At 45.6% G+C, this 17,812-nt stretch overlaps 1 protein-coding gene across 3 annotated transcripts in view; it reads right to left on the bottom strand.

Moving 5' to 3' along the window:
- HSF1 (heat shock transcription factor 1) overlaps positions 1–17,812 on the bottom strand; it is a 99,031-nt gene that overhangs the window by 59,190 nt on the left and 22,029 nt on the right. For 2 of the 3 annotated variants that reach the window (XM_074943663.1, XM_074943664.1), the window contains exons 3-4: positions 11,503–11,639; positions 5,625–5,749 (exon numbers count right to left, since the gene is read on the bottom strand). In XM_074943663.1, the coding sequence (XP_074799764.1) occupies positions 5,625–5,749; positions 11,503–11,639 (262 nt within the window). Of the gene's footprint in view, positions 1–5,624; positions 5,750–11,502; positions 11,640–12,504; positions 12,561–13,458; positions 13,530–17,812 lie in introns of those variants that run through there. The other variant, XM_074943665.1, reaches the window with a different exon arrangement.

Raw genomic sequence — 17,812 nt, 5'->3', positions numbered from 1 at the left:
TGCTGTATGCACTCCACCTAGTGGCTTACACAGGCACGCAGTTCACAGTCAATGATGTTCATTCTATTCCCACAGGGTAATGGGGCAGTCAGAGTACAGCCTACAGAGATCTACAATTCCACTTCAATGTATTTATCTTTAATATACGAGTATGGTCCCAGACATTAAGTCACTGCATTTGATCCAAGAAGTAGCCACAGAGAGATAAGCACTGCATGCTGGGATCTCTAGTCTCTCTGGGCTGTTACTATCTAGTATAGATGACTCTGCAGCAAATTACTCGGATGCAAATTAGATGTGCCTTTTGGCTCCTGGGGAAGAGTTACTTGTAGTTACAGTAGCACCTACAACTCCTCAATCTGACTGGGGCCCAGTTACACTAGACACTGTACAGACAGGTTACCTGTTTGGACAGTACCTATCATCTGCCAAAGAGATGGCACTGCGGCTGCTGCTTTTCTCATGAAGCAAGATGCCAGTTTCTATTTCTATAAGAAAAGGTGTAGGGGGTAATATCTTATATTGGACCAGCTTTTGAGCTTACACTGGGCTCTTCTTCAGGTTTAAGTTTCTGTTGCTGTCACATCAGCAAGTTGTCAGTGGCTGTGTGTATGAATAAATAGGAGTGACAGAAATACATCTTAGAAGCAATGAAGGACCAAGACTGACCAATGGGATCCAGGTAGGCTGCTTCAAGCTCTCAAGCTCTGTACTCCCTACATACAGGGTAAAAAGGAATCAACTGTGCAGCAGGGGTGCTAGAAGGACAGTGCTTTCTACCTGGGCAGAGTGACACAGAGCAGCTGGGTCTAGAGCTGCCAGGAACATAAGCATGGCGATACTGGGTCAGACCAAAGATTCATCTAGCCCAATATCCTGTCTTCCGACAGTGGCCAATGCCAGGTGCCCCAGAGGGAATTAACAGAATCATCAAGTGATCCATCCCGTCGCCCATTCCCAGCTTATGGCAAACAGAGGCTAGGGACACCATCCCTGCCCATCCTCCAGGAACTTATCCAGTTCTTTTTTGAACCCTGTTATAGTTTTGGCATTCACATCATCCTCTGACAAGGAGTTCCACAGGTTGACTGTGTGAAGAAATACTTCCTTTTGTTTGTTTTAAACCTGCTGCCCATTGATATCACTTGGTGACCCCTAGTTCGTGTGTTATGAGAAAGAGTCAACACCACTTATTTACTTTCTCCACTCCAGTCACGATTGTATAGACCTCTATCATATCTCACCTTAGTCGTCTCTTTTCCAAGCTGAAAAGTCCCAGACTGCATCAGAGCAAGCAGCAGCCTTAGATAGTTTTAGGCAGCTGACTAATTTTCCAGGAAAAGCAGGATAAAAAATTAACTCCCATCCTAGAAACACAGGTATATCCTCTAACAGATTTAACACAGGTTCCATTACTGACAAGTCATTGGCTAGAATGTGTATGTTTTAGATGAATGTCAAAGACGTCCTCTCTAACGAACAAAAACCTCCCTAGCAGGCTACAAACTTGCTGCAATGTGCTGTATCGAGGTAACTCTTGGTCATCTTAAACTCTTACTGCAGAACAGCGCTTTTCATTCAGAGTGGTGCTGGACGAATCACTTTGCTTGCCTGAAGGCAAAAGGAAACGATTGCTCTGCCACCTACCAGAACATAGGAAAAGCAGATATACCCCTGCATGATGAGGAGTATTTTACATGACACCTTTGCTTATTGGAGAGGAAAGGAAGAACTACTTTTCTTCCTCACTGGCAAGGAAGAGCCTGAGGAGAACTGCATTTCATACAGCTGGGGCTGGGCACTCTGACCCAGGGGCAGGCAAAAGATCAAGAGAATCACCTAGAACAGGGGTCTCCAAACTTTATGAGATGAGGGCCATATTAGATTTTTGAAGGGGCTTCGTGGGCTGAAGCAACTGTGAAAAAATTAAATATATGCAAAATCGTTAAAGAAATAGTATTTTAGGATTAGTGAGAAGTACGGTACTGACAAGTATGGTAATTTCTGACAAAATTGCATTTAGCTGTGGTTTAAAGTTTGTGTTCCCTATTATCAGAATTGATTGTATGTGTTCATCAGACAAGGTCGATCTGTGGTTGGATTTCACATATTTCATCACTGAAAATGTTTTTTTCACACACATAAGTAGTGCCAAACACTGACATTAATCCACAGACAAAGTTTGTTACATGAGCATATTGATCACTTGACAGGCATTTAGAGAACTCTACCAGATTTCCTTCTTTAAATTTGTCCTTTAACAAGTCATTGGATTGCAGGTCAATCACTTCCATTTGAAGTTCAGGTGGCAGTTTGAGACTGCAATCAAATGGGTTTGGAAGATCTGTATTTCTCCTGCATTCACATCAAGGTCAGAGAAACGCTCCTGGAACTGTAGCTTTGGATCAGAAGTGATTTCTTGTGCAAACCTAGTTGGGAATCGTGATTCAGTTTCTTGGTTGAACTTTTCACAACATGTAAAATGAGCAAAGCAGTCCCTCATCAGCTGGGACTTGAAAACAACTAGTTTTTGCCTGAATGCTTTCACCTGGGTGTACATGTCACAGATAAGCCCGTTTTCCCCTTGTAGTCTAAGACTGAAGTCATTCATGTGCTTGGTCAAGTCTACGAAAAAAGCTAATTTCCAAAGCCATTCACTGTTTGTGAGTAGAGGTCTTTTTTTTTTTTTTTTTTTTAATTTAAAAACATTTCAATTTCAGTTCTAAGCTAGAAAAATCGCGACAAAACCTTTCCACAGCTAAGCCATGGAACTGAAGTGTGGTAGGGCAAATCATGATATTCTGATTCTATTTCCACCAGAAATGCTTGGAACTGATGATGATTAAGTCCATGCGAGCGAATGAAATTCACAGTTGAAACTACAGGTTCCATAACACATGACAAATCCAAATATTTCCCGCACAATGCTTGCTGATGAAGAATGCAATGAAGACTCATAGGCTTGGGACAGCCCGCACTTTTACAAGCTTTGTAGATTTGTCCAACCAAACCTTTTTTTGAATCACACGTTTCTACCTTCATCGGTTCTAACGCACTTCAGTCGTTTCCATTGCAGGTTGTATTGAGAAGTGACTTTTCAACGTCTTTGAAAAAAATCTCTTCACCTGTGGTTGTTCCATGCATACTATGCACAGAAGCTAGTTCTTCCGTAACTTCAAAATTACTGTCGACCCCGCAAACAACCAACAGCAGCTGCGAAGTATCGGAAACATCGGTTGACTCGTTAAGTGCGAGGGAAAACCACTCAAACTTCTTAACCTTTTCATTCAGCTGGAAAATTATATTACTGCCAATGTCCTCGATTCTGCGAGCAACTGTGTTCACTAAAAGACTAATTGTCTTAAATAACTAATTGTCTTAAATAAATCTACTTTTTCTGGGCACATTTCTTTGGCTGCTTGAATCATACATATTTTAACTAGCTCGCCATCAGTAAATGGTTTTCCTCGTTTTGCTAATAGGTGTGCCACTCAGAAGCTGGCTCTTGTTGCAGCTTCGTTCTCGATTTTCTTCTTCTTAAATATAAACTGTTGTGATGATAAGCCACGTTTCATGGATTCTGATTTATCTGAATGTAGCTTTCCTGTAAATTGAGAGTAGTTCGACAAGCGCTTGGTTATATAATGTCTACGAATGTTGTATTTTTAGCACTGCCATAGTTTCGTTACATACTAAACACAATGCTTTACCACCTGATTCGACAACGAAATAGGCCACACTCCATAGTTCTTTAAACACGCAACATTCAGAATCAACCTCTCTCCTGTCCTTTTCCTGGCATAACTGCCCCAATAGCAAAGGACTTAACCACAACGAATATACGTTTGTCACTAGTTTGACACACGCGCTAAGACAAAAACCGAGGGAAACGACTCATCACACGTCCTGTTCCTTCTGCTGCTACTAACCTGTCTACTGTGCTCATCAGCTCTGCGACCCTGGCAGGAACGCAGTGACGTCATGAAGTTCCGCCACTGCTACTCGGGGTTTCCACTGCTGGCCCCACCCAGCGCCCGCTGCTGGCCTGGGTGAAGGAACCCAGGCTGGCAGCAGGCTGAGATCCCAGCTGGCAGGAGCCTGCGGTGGGAACCCCAGAGCAGGGTTGGGAGGAGCCCACAGCGGGAACCCCAGAGTGACGGTGTGCTGAGCTGCACAGCCCGCAGCTGCTCTGGGATTCCTGCCACGGGCTTCTGCCGCCCAATGCGATATTGGTTGGGGGGCCGGGCCGTAGTTTGGAGAACCCTGACTTAGAACCTGGAGACAAAGCAGGTTCTCTTCCAAGCCCACGCATGTGGCCAGCACTGCAGAAGTGACCTGTAAGTACAAGGGGTAGCAATGAAATCCAGGAGAAGGGAGCTCTCCGAAGGCAGTGTGGAAGATGTGCTCTCCATCCGGCATGCACACGTCCAGGTACCCATTGGGCCAGCCTGCTCTGTTCAGCCAGCGAGCTGAAGGCTAGCGCTGCACTTGACAGCATCCTCCCCAGTTCGTAAGCCAAAGCAGGTCAGTCCTTAGGAACACTGGTGGAGGGTTCTTCATAAAGGCAAAACCTTGGACATTTGCTATCCCTCATCTTGAGGCAAATCTCATGTGGGAGATGACTTATTCCACCCAGCCGAGATTTGCAAATCTTCTTAAGGCATCTGGATGTTCATTTCCCATTAAAATTAATGGAAATTGGGTCTCTAAATCCCATAGGTGGCTTTGAAAAAAATCTCATCTTAAGTCTCCTAACTGGCAGAGCATAACTTTAAAATAAATCCGGCCATTGGGCAGGAAAATCAGCTGCTGCTGTATGGATTACAGACGCCAACGTGCATAGGTTACATACTGCTGAATTCTAATCTGACCTGTGTGGGTCAGGAGGCCAGCTTAATCTCAGTAAAGGGGTGATCAACAGTGCTCTGTGATGACCCCCAAAGGTTGACTTGCCAAAGAGCGTTAATGGTGACTAGACAAGATCACATGCCCTATGCTCCCAACCAAAGGAAAAGTACTGGGCTGCTGGCAACAAAGTGGAAATTTAAATTGTGCACGTAAAATGGGCTCAAAGACGACAGCAGCATTAGCACAAAGGGGTCAGAATTATTCCGTCACTTGAACACCAAGGTGATGGTCTTGGTGTAAGAACATGGAGAACAGAATGTCCACATTTTGATGGAAGAGAATCAAGAGACAGAACCCAGCCCCATGCAGAGAATCAGACGTCTGGTTGTGACGCCATCTAGGAGGTAGACACCACTCTGTTCTTAGCCGTCCCTCCAGCTGACATCTAAGGCCATGCTGGATTCCAGAAGGAAATTAGTACAGCCTTACTCTGTCTAGGATTGCAGCATTGGTCACTATGATACCAAGGTCTTTATGAGGATTTAGAGGTGTTCAGAAGCCCTCCCAAACCCCAGCTCCTCCTTCCCCTGGGGAGAGAGCCTCTTAAAGCAAAGGTAACACTCCTGAGACCACTGGGATTCTGGCAAACATAAGAAAGCAGAGAGCAATGCCAAGCAGTTAGACTCTGCTCAGAGGAGGTCTTGAACACAATACTTTCAGAGGGAAGTCAGGCTGAGCACGTTATTCCACGTCTCCTGGCCTGCCCATATACGTACTGTTTCATCGCTATCAGTTTGGAATCCATGCTCTCTTGCTTTCCTTTCATCATCTGGACGTCAGTCAGTAACTTGGTTACATTGTCTTGACGAACCTTTATATCCTCGTTCTTTATACTGGAGACCTGGAGACAGACAGGAAGAGGACAGTGAGGTTTCACCCTATAAAATTGTTCTCTAAGCATCAAAGATGGCAATGCAGATTAACTATCCTCTTTCCCCATCCTCACTGGCCTAATTATATAACGAATCAGACAGGCGCAGATCAGCCACCTATTATATAACTTTTCTACAAGGCTATCATTTACAGACCCTTCCCCGAAGGAGCAGAATCCTTTTAGGTCAGAAATGCAAACGCTGCAGCTGCACTGGAACCTTGTAAAACAGCTGTCAGCATTGTACTGACTTTCTGATTAATTCTACACTCTTCCATTGCACCAACAGCTACCTAATTTGAAAGTAACACATTCTAAGGGTGTGTCTTCACTGCAACAGTTAACTCGTGTACTAACAAGCTAGCCCACTGGAGTGAGGGCAGAGTGAAAATGACCACTCTGTGAAACACTCCAACTACACAGGGAGATTAGATTAGCACCTGAGGAGTAACTCAAGCTACTGCACTTTAGTAACTCAAAGATCATAAGAATATAAGACTGGCCATACTGGGTCAGACCAAAGGTCCATCCAGCCCAGTAACCTGTCTACTGACAGTGGCCAATGCCAGGTGCCCCAGAGGGAGCAAACAGAACAGGTAATGATCAGCGATCTCTCTCCTGCCGTTCATCTCCACCCTCTGACAAACAGAGGCTAGGGACACCATTCCTTACCCATCCTGGCTAATAGCCATTCATGGACTTAACCTCCATGAATTTACCCAGTTCTCTTTTAAACTCTGTTATAGTCCTAGCCTTCACAACCTCCTCAGGCAAGGAGTTCCACAGGTTGACTGTGCACTGAGTGAAGAAGAACTTCCTTTTATTTCTTTTAAACCTGCTGCCCATTAATTTCACTTGGTGGCCCCTAGTTCTTGTATTATGGGAACAAGTAAATAACTTTTCCCTATTCACTTTCTCCACACCACTCATGATTTTATAGACCGCTATCATATCCCCCCTTCGTCTCCTCTTTTCCAAGCTGAAAAGTCCTGGCCTCTTTAATCTCTCCTCATATGGGACCCGTTCCAAACCCCTCATCATTTTAGTTGCCCTTTTCTGAACCTTTTCTAATGCTAGTATATCTTTTTTGAGACGAGGGGACCACATCTGTGTGCAGTATTCAAGATGTGGGCGTACCATGGATTTATATAAGGGCAATAAGATATTCTCCGTCTTATTCTCTATCCCTTTCTTAATGATACCTAACATCCTGTTTGCTTTTTTGACTGCCGCTGCACACTGCATGGACGTCTTCAGAGAACTATCCAAGATGACTCCAAGATCTTTCTCCCGATTAGTTGTAGCTAAAATTAGCTCCCATCATATTGTATGTATAGTTGGGGTTATTTTTTCCAATGTGCATTACTTTACATTTATCCACATTAAATTTCATTTGCCATTTTGTTGCCCAATCACTTAGTTTCGTGAGGTCTTTTTGAAGTTCTTCAGTCTGCTTTGGTCTTCACTATCTTGAGCAGTTTAGTCTCATCTGCAAACTTTGCCACCTCACTGTTTACCCCTTTCTCCAGATCATTTATGAATAAGCTGAATAGAACTGGTCCTAGGACTGACCCTTGGGGAACATCACTAGTTACTCCTCTCCATTCTGAAATTTTACCATTTATTCCTACCCTTTGTTCCCTGTCTTTTAACCAGTTCTCAATCCACGAAAGGATCTTCCCTCTTATCCCATGACAATTTAATTTACATAAGAGCCTTTGGTGAAGGACCTGGTCAAAGGCTTTCTGGAAATCTAAGTACACTGTGTCCACTGGATCCCCCTTGTCCACATATTTGTTGATCCCCTCAAAAAGAACTCTAATAGATTAGTAAGACATGATTTCCCTTTGCAGAAACCATGTTGACTTTTGCCCAACAATTCATGTTCTTCTAGGTGTCTGACAATTTTATTCTTTACTACTGTTTCAACTAATTTGCCCGGTACCAACGTTAGACTTACCAGTCTAATTGCCGGGATCACCCCTAGAGCCGTTTTTAAATATTGGCGTTACATTAGCTATCTTCCAGTCACTGGGTACAGAAGCTGATTTAAAGGACAGGTTACAAACCATAGTTAATAGTTCTGCAATTCCCCATTTGAGTTCCTTCAGAACTCGTGGGTGAATGCCATCTGGTCCCGTTGACTTGTTACTGTTAAGTTTTTCAACTAATTCCAAAAGCTCCTCTAGTGACACTTCAATTTGTGACAATTCCTCAGATTTGTCACCTACAAAAGACGGCTCAGGTTTGGGAATCTCCCTGAAATCCTCAACCGTGAAGACTGAAGCAAAGATCAGCAACACTAAAACTTCAGCCCACATCTTCATCCTGGGATGGGCCATCTAGCTCAAGCTTAAAGCACCACTTAATTCAAGCATGAGATGTGTGTGGATGGGAGATGGGTTAGAGGCATAGTTATACCTCACATTAACAATGAAGCAAAGACCAGCCTCAACTAGACATGGAGCTGAGAGGCTAGGAAGATGAAGTGCATCTCTTCACTAGCAATGTTAAAGCACTGCCGCGGCAGTGCTTTAATGTGGCTGTGTAGTTGCGGCATTGTAAAAAAACCCATCTCCACAAGGGGAGTAGCTCCCAGCGCTGGTGCACTGTCTACACTGGCACTTTACAGCGCTGAAACTTGCAGTGCTCAGGGGTGTGTTTTTTCACACCCCTGCGCGAGAAAGTTGCAGTGCTGTAAAGTGGCCATGTAGACAAGCCCCAAGAGATCACATTTACCGCTGTGGTTTTACTGAAGATGTATACTAGACACTTACTGCTCTCTGCAATCAAGCACATTATGTTTAGCAGAGGACACTGTTCTGAGGTCTAATTTTGCTAAGTCTGAACATTCTTAGAGAAACAAAGCAGCTGTTTACAAGACTAATAGAAAAAAGGATCAGACAGAGCTCACTCTTCAATACCAGGAAAGGGCAAGACGAGAGCAAAGACATGGAGACGGGATGGGGAGCCTCTTCCAGTGCTTCCTGAGCAGCAGTCAGTCAGCTAGCCTCATCATTCCCATAGCAAGTACTTAAAGGCTGAAGGGAAGCTTCTGAGGAGCCTGTTTCAATTTCCTGACAAACATCTCATGAGGAACAGCACCCTGGTACGTATTGCAAAGGCTTTAACATGCGAGAGCTCTCTGAACCTGCCAGCAATTACAGGGGTTAACACATTTCACCTATTCCAACAGCAGCTCCCTCCCACCTTTACTAGCTAGCAGGCCCTTTGGGATCTGCACCTCACAATGTGGTATATCCTTTGCTGACCGTGCAGCGCTGTGGAGGTACTAAACGCTGCTCAGCGAAAGTGGCACCTAATTATTGCTAAAGTTATTGCAGAGTGCACTGGGACTCTATCATGCAGCACAGTGTACTGCCGTGTATGGGTGGCCTGGAAGGATTTTTGGAAAAGGATAACTGAAAACCTGGCTGGCTGCATCTTCCACCCACATTTCAGAGCTAATGGAGTAGTCTAATAGTTCAAGAGAAACGTTTGGCACCTAAAATATCAAAATGCTTCTATAAAATGCTTTTTTATTGAGACAGAACTAAATCCACTCCCAAGACGACAACTATGTAGCAAACACAAAGGGCAGGACTTGAAAAGATCTAAGGACACTTAAAGTTTCTGAATAGGATTCCTCATATTCACCAATGAGACAGGAATACAATTTTATACCTGGCAGCACAGCGGGTGCCAAAGTGCAGCCCACAAGTCCAGTTCAGGCCATGGTTGCCTTTATCTTGAATAGATTTGACTTGTGCAGAACCCACATCCCAGCATGGAATGTTCCACTGTGAGAGGAGGTTGGGTCTGCTCTGATCAGAACTGAGTAGCGTGTGTGGAGATCCCTACCCTAGCCTGGTCATACAGCTATTAAAAATGAAGGCAGTTGTGAGCTGCATTTTGGGGTGCAGGTTTACCCTAGTTTAAAGGAAAAGTGCAGCAATTAGTATTTGGGACTCCCTGTGGAGGTTAACAAGTTTAAAATAACGTTCTAGTGTGTGTTAAACACCCGTGTTTCTTGCTGCTCCCATTACTCCCAGAAACATATGGAGTCTCATCTTCAAAGGCCTTATAACTGAATTTTTTTTCTGTTTTGGACCAGTCCTATTCAACATATTCATAAATGATCTGGAAAAAGGGGTAAACAGTGAGGTGGCAAAATTTGCAGATGATACGAAACTACTCAGGATAGTTAAGTCCCAAGCAGACTGCGAAGAGCTGCAAAGGGATCTCTCAAAACTGGGTGACTGGGCAACATAATGGCAGATGAAATTCAATAGTGATAAATGCAAAGTAATGCACATTGGAAAACATCATCCCAACTATACATCTAAAATGACAGGGTCTAAATTAGCTGTTCCCACTCAAGAAAGATCTTGGAGTCATTGTGGATAGTTCTCTGAAAACACCCACTCAATGTGCAGCGGCAGTCGAAAAAGTGAATAGAATGTTGGGAATCATTAAGAAAGGGATAGACAAGAAGACAGAAAATATCCTATTGCCTCTATATAAATCCATGGGACGCCCATATTTTTAATACTGGGTGCGGATGTGGTCTCCCCATCTCAAAAAAGATATATTGGAATTGGAAAAAGTTCAGAAAAGGACAACAAAAACTATGAGGGTTATTGAACGGCTGCCATAGGAGGAGTGGTTAATAAGACTGGGACTTTTCAGCTTGGAAAAGAGCCGACTAAGGGGAGATATGATAGAGGTCTATAAAATCATGACTGGTGTGGAGAAGGTAAATAAGGAAGCATTATTTACTCGTCATAACACAAGAACTAGGGGTCACCAAATGAAATTAATAGGCAGCAGGTTTAAAACAAACAAAAGGAAGTATTTTTTCCTCACAATGCACAGTCAACCTGTGTAACTCCTTGCCAGAGGATGCTGTCAAGGCCAAGACTATAACAGGGTTCAAAAAAGAATTAGGTAAGTTCCTGGAAGATAGCCATCAATGGACCTATTAGCCAGGATGGACAGGGATGATGTCCCTAGCCTCTGTTTGCCTGAAGCTGGGAATGGGAGACAGGGGATGGATCACTTGATGATTCCCTGATATGTTCATTCCTTCTGGGCCACTTGGCATTGGCTACTGTTGGAAGACAGGGTACTGGGCTAGACGGACCTTTGGTCTGACTCAGTATGGCCGTTCTTACGTAACACTCCAAATGAAGACTGCACTTCAGCCAATAATTGCGTTGCTCCTTCCCGTTCTACAGCAAAGGTTCAATTGCCCTCTGACATCTCCCTCTGGGAGAGGAAAGTTTGCCATAACCTCCATTAGGCCAAACCTACATAGACAGTACTTTAAAAGAAAAGGAAATAAATCTGGAGATGAAGCTGGCTCCCAATTTGCCAAGTCAAAGCGAATTTGGCTTCCATGTTACAGGCCAAATTCTCAGTTGTCTCCAGGGTATCCCAAGCAGCGCCATAATCAAGCCAGATGCTAAGAGAGCAATTGGAGAAATTGGCACACTAAATATCTCCCACAAACTGATTGGCACTGCAGCTTGTGACTGAATGAAATGTGAGGCAGGAGTCAACTAGAAAAACCACTTGGCAGAGAATGAAAACTACAGTGCCAGAATCCCCTTGATACCCAGAGCATGTGGCTGCTTTTCTGACTAAAAAAGAGACAGTAACCTCCTTAGTGTCACAGGGGTTTACCCACTGGCTGGCCTGGAATATCCGTTATGTACACTTACGCTGGTTACTTTCCTCTTGATATTCTCCAGGAGCTGCTCCTGGCCTCGGATGAAGTACGGATGTTGAAATTCAGTATCGTCCTTCTCTGGCTTCACCAAGCCACCCTGCTCAATGTGGACAACCTTCCGAAAGCCATCTAAAAGTCAAAGATGGATCATTAGAGAAAAGCAGGGCAATCTAAAGACTGAACGTCACTGCAAGCACAAATCTATCATTGTTCGCCAAGGACAGACACAGAGTGCTCTACTAGTTCAACAGTCTTTGGGATCACTAACCCTTTGAGAGGATGTCCTCTGCCTCCTATGCCCCCTCCTCCAGCCCCTTGCCAGTGTACAAAACCCAACCCAACCCCTCCCCCAGCAGCAGACATTCCAACACTGCCTACCCTACCCTTCTGCTAGGCTGACAGCAAAGGTGGTGAGTGCCTCCTCAGCTAGATCACTTCATTTTCCACATGCCAGCTCCCTCCCAAGGGTGCAGGGCAGTGGAGGGGAAGGGGAACTGGAGTCTTTGGGGTTCATCTCAGACAAGAGCCCCAGCCTTGCTACATGTCCCAATGACAAACCCAGCACAGCACCTCTTAGAAACAGGAAGTCCTAACGGCATTAAACATCTGGGGATCAGGCAATAACCTAACTTGCCTGTTCAGTACAAGGCATCAGAAGGAAAAGATTCATTAGCAATAAATTTTTCTTTAAGAGTAATGCCAAAAAGAGAAACTTGAAACAAATACAGGCAATTCTCATGACACCAAAGGGGTTGCAATGTATCCAGTCTGGGGGAGAAGATGGCCTCCGATTGATACACTCAGCACTGCACAGGACACACAAACACCTGACCTGTCACTTCATCCACGACTGAAACACCAACACCTTTGTGATGATTCCCTGTCGCTGTTTACCACCACCCAGCAATACTACAATAATCATTAGAGCAGGAAGCGAACACTACATGTCTAACTGAAACTGTGATGGGAATTTAAGGAGGCAGAATGTAATTACCAGAGTTGGAATTTGGCCGAGACATTGGGGTTAACACCTCAAGAGTGCCATGGAATCTGTAATGAAGCAAAGTGATCAGAATCTCGGTTGTGCATCTCGCCAAAAGACAGGGGTGTTGTGCTCCTAGCACTACTAATGCTTCACTGGGGGAGGTACTGATCTACGCAGATGGATGAGCTCCCTTCTGGTTTTATTTAGCATTTGTTTAGTATTCTTTGTAGCATCTGAGTATTTCACAGGACCACAATGAGGAAGGGAAGTATCCCCATTTGTGAGATGAAGAACCTAGGCTCGGGTATGCCCAAATCTCCACTACACAGGCTGACATAAGTCTTCTTGCGACGACATGTGTGCATGTGACTACACCCAAATTTGTCTCTGGCCAATGGAAGTGCCCTATTATAGCACCGCAGTAAAAGCACCTCCCCGAATGGCATAGAGCCAGGGTTGGCATACTGAGATCAACACTGTGTGAAAGTAGAAACTGAATGACTGGTGTAGACTCTAAAAAAGAGTCCTCTAGCAGCTGTCCCACAGTGCTTTGGTCACAATTTTAAAATGCCCTGGGGTCATAGAAACTTGAAGGCCACCCTCCCCCACTTGTTAAAACTCCCAGTGTGTTTTTGAAATGCCTCTTCCTGATTACTCACCTGGTGAGCACACCTAGCAACTCACCCTTACTGCATGCAGCCACCCAGCCAGCCAGGCCGGCTCTATGCAGTAGATGCACTCCTGCCTGCTGTAGACAGGAAATACTGATCTCCCGAGCCAGTGGGAAGAAGAGGCCGCGCACACACAGCTATGGACCAGCTGTAGAAATGTGGACATCTCTGAGCAGACTGTAGGGGGGGGATGCAGGCAAAAAGGTAGGACAGGGATCAGCAGCAGTGCCATGTGAAAGGGACAGCACGAGACCAGGGAGTGCAACAATTGATGTAGGGCTTCGCTACAGACCTGCTGCTTGTACAAGGAGCTGCAAACCATACTTGGTGAAGACTGCACCAGTGCCCCACAGACCACCGTGGATACCTCGGAGGAGACTGGGACAAAGATCCTAGCTGTGAACAGAGAGGAGGAGGAAGGGGTTGGAAGATGTGGCGGGGGACTCCAGCCATACCATCAACCAGGGCCTGCTTGAGACTCTGCCCCAGTCTTGCCAGGTGAGTGCGAATGAGCCTGATGAAGGGGAAGGGAACTCAGGTGTGTGCATGCATTTCTTCTTACAACGTTTACATGTAAAAATGATGCCCAGCCTGTCCCCAAGTTAAGACAAAGGTATCGACCGTTCCTTGTTTTACTCGTATGAGAAGGGGTAGCAGTATAGCAAACAGAGGGAGAGCTGGCATCTTTCATTCCCCTGTTGGGTTAGGCAGTGGGAGAAGGGAGGGATGCAGAGCACTCTGTTTATGTGCACAGGGATGTCCCTTGTACCTGCCTGAGAGAGCTCAATGACACACTCATGGAGATACTCTGCAATCCTCTCCTCCAGGTTTCTAGGGATGGCAGTCTTATTTCTTCCTCCACAGTAGGACATTTTCCTATGCCACTCTGCAATCAGTTTGGCTGGCACCATTGCAGTAAGCAGGCTAGTGGCATAAGGGCCCAAGTGGCTTCGGGACACTGGGAGCAGACATATTCTCTGTGCCTTTGCGACCCTCAGGAGTGAGATAGCTAAAATCCCCACCACCTGTGGAAAAAAAAAAAAAAGAGTTCCTGCACTCACTGACATTGCCCTGTGCTCAGACCCATGGAATAGGCACCAAAATCTTATAGATCCATGCAGCAGAAAACTACCACACCCACCATAGCTAGAGAGCTGTGCTGAGGTGTTCTAACATGGAAGTGTCAGTAAGGGAAAGGAGTTCTGAAACTCCTCCTTTTCCACTGTGATTGTAAAACCAACAGCACATCTCTCTGTTTTTATCAGCAGCTTCTGGAGTGGTGACCTTCAGGGCTGCCCCCCTCTGCACTCACAGATCCCTGACCCCGAAGAGAGAGAGAGAAAGAAGGGGATGCAGGAGAACATTCCGCAAGATCCTGTAAAGCCAGTGCTACATCGGACCATGAACAGAGGGCCTGGAGGGCAAATATGACTAACGGCATAGGGAAAGAGGACAGGAAAAAGGCCCAGCAGTCCCCACAGGACAAGAAGAGGGACATGCACCAGGAAATAATGGGTCAAACAAATGCTGCAGACCTTGTTTGACCTACAGATCCAAAAATTCCAGATTTTCCACTTTTGCAGTCCTTGGAGAAGTGCACGGCTGCTTCACATTATGTCCCTAAACATGTCATGTGGCACAACAGGGCGCATCTGTACCCCCACCATGCCACACAGCAGATTGATACACACCAACAGTGGTTCTCATGGGTTAATGTGTGTAACCACAATGGACTACGCCTGTGTGCTCAAAGGGACACATATTTACTTCCTTTCTCCTTCAGATTTTCACCTTGTTGTGTTAAAAATTTGTATAATATTGCCTGTGGGGTTTTTTGCACATTGACTTTCTGCAGTGTTTTTTCAACACAATAAAGTTTCACTTTGGAGAATCAAATTATCTTTTAGTTCACAACAAATATTGCAGAATGCACAGCAGTAGCCAAAGCAAACAGTACTTGTAGACGCATACCGAGCACCACAATTTATAGCTTCAGGAAAATACCAGCCATATTTATAAATGTGGAGCAAGCACTACACAATTCTGAGCAGCATCCCAAGCTGCGGGCCCAGAGAGCTCTCGGCTCAGAACCGCTCTGTGGTCGTTACAGTGGTCTCTCCAAACCTCCCTCAGCCACACAGCTCCACCAGCCATGGCAGCAGACAGTCGCTCCACCCCCGTCCTCCACCCTGAGAGCAGCTTTCCCCCTTTGCCTCACACATATTAGGTGGCTATAACCACTGGGATATTTTCCTCACTGAGATCCAACCTAGTGAGTAATCACCACCAGTGTCACTTCAATCTACCAAAAGTACATTCAACTGTCGCTCTGCACCTGCTGGGCCAGTAGCTGAACCTTCCCTTGGTGCTGTCAAGGTAACCAGTGTACGACTTCATGAGCTAGGGGATCAAAGGGTAGGCTGGGTCGCCCAGAATCACTGTTGGCATTTCCACATCAACAGTCGCAATCTGCCAGTTGGGAAAGAATAACCCTGCCTGCAGCTTTCTGAACAATCCTGAGTTCTTAAAGATGCACGTGTCACGCACCTTCCCTGACCAGCCATCGCTGATAACAGCAAAGCATTCCCAGTCTTCCTCCAACACTTGCCTAACCATTGAAAAGAAGCCTTTTTGGCAAGGTGAGCTCGTGCCATAATAGGAATATGCATGTGGTCTACTGCCCCACTGCAGTTTGGAAACCTCACTGCTGCAAATGCATCCGCTATGTCCTGTACATTGTGGCGAGTCACAATTTTGCAGAGCAGGAGACAATTAACTGTGGATTTTCCAGCTTCAAAATCATTTCCCCGGATAGAGAGCAATACAGCTGTGTAAGCTTTCAGAGTGTGATTGTCACTTGCTTCTTAACTGTCAGTGCAACTCATTCTGGTGTCCATGTATGATCCAGGAACATGGCCTTCTGCATGCATTCTGTAGCCACTGCTGTTCATTCCAAAGCCACATTACGATGCAATCCCCCCAGTCAGTGCTTGTTTCTTGGGCCCAGAAGTAGAGCTCTGCTCCATGAATACCAGCACACTTCAATTGTTCATTCCGTATGTCCCTCAAACTGTCCTTGAAGAAACAGTTATGTCCCTGTTATTCCAGTATATCCTGCAAGTCTGCAAACACGGAAGAATCGTGCATCCTGTGCTTGCGGCGTTCATGAGACTAGCTCAGAGCTTTGTGGGCTCCATGCTTCTGTCCGAGATGGCAGACACTCAACAGTGCTGCATAGATCCATGGGAATTTTTGTTTTTTTGTTAAAAAGAGGAGTGAAAATGATGAGATATGGATGGCGTTGTGAGATGGAGACCATTATATGCCGTCGTTCCCAGAGAACTCTGGGCCAGTCACTTTGTGGAAGTTTCCCAAGAGGCCCTGCACAGAACAGCAGCATGTGGCACACTGGGATAACTTCCTCACATCGACACCCGCACCCATGGTGAGTACGCACAGCACCGATGCAAGCAGGCACACGCCTGAGCAGCATACAAACGTTGGTGGCTGTATGCCGACATACCGTGTGCAGACCACGGTTTGCATGCAGACGTGGCTTAAGTAATTTGTCCAAGATCACACGGAAAGTCTGTGGCAGAGCAGGGAACAGAACTCTGATCTCCCAGGCCAGTGCCTCAACCACAAGTCACCCTTCCTCTGAAGAGCATAGCCTGCTACACCTTGCAAGGCTCCTGTCTGAGACATGTGGCCCTGAACTTGATATTACACATTCCAGACAGACAATCCATAACATTCCTCACTGATATGGGGAACCCGAGGCTCAGAGGATAAGTGACTTGCCAAAGACCACACAGTGAGTCAGTAGAGGAGGGAAGATTAAAATTCCACAGTCCCTATGCAGATGCCACAAGAATAAATACAGCCCATGCTGTCTCCGATTTAAATGCCAGACTGACTTTTTTAAATAGCCAAACACTCATATCCGTTACATTTAGATGCTTAAGTTTCAGATATGTACTTTGTTTCTGCTGGAGGCACAGCTGTTACACAGAGACTGGTGAGTACAGGAGGCCCATAACTGACACACATGCTGCGCTGCAGAAATACCATCCTGAAGAGGCAGTCTGGTAACTGAGTATTAGCCTGGGGTTGTGGGGAAGATTATTATTTGTATTGGTGTAGCTCCTAGGTGCCCCAGTCATGGACCAGGCCCCCATTGTGCTAGGAGCTGTACAAAACACAGAACAAAAAAATCTCTGCCCCAGAGAGCTCAACAGCTGGACAGAGAACAAACAACAGGGAAACAATGGGACAATACTGGTCAGCATGGCAAGCAGTGGCCTCAGCACATCCGCAGTGGGACTATCGTCAAGTTTTTTGGAGGCATGACAGCAAAGGAGAGTTTGGGGGAGGAACAGGAGGTAGTTTTGAGACTGTTTACAGGAAGCTCCTCCCACGCACGTGGGGAAGCCTCGGAAAAAGGCAGAAAAGTGTTTGACAATTTAACAAGCAGGCAACGGAGGCTGGCATCATGGGCTGATTGGAAGACACGATCAACCTTTCAACACTGAATGAGAAGTGATAGGTTGGGTGGGGATAGGCCATGAAGGGCCTTGAAAGTGAAGATAAGTTTGTTTAATATGACAGCAGAGGTAGCCAGCGGAGGGGTGCAAAGAGAGGGGTGA

This window comes from Natator depressus, chromosome 2, assembly GCF_965152275.1.
Source record: "Natator depressus isolate rNatDep1 chromosome 2, rNatDep2.hap1, whole genome shotgun sequence".
NCBI classification, from domain to species: Eukaryota; Metazoa; Chordata; order Testudines; family Cheloniidae; genus Natator; species Natator depressus.
Note: the sequence above shows the minus strand (reverse complement) of the source record. Positions and strands in the feature narration are given on the sequence as shown.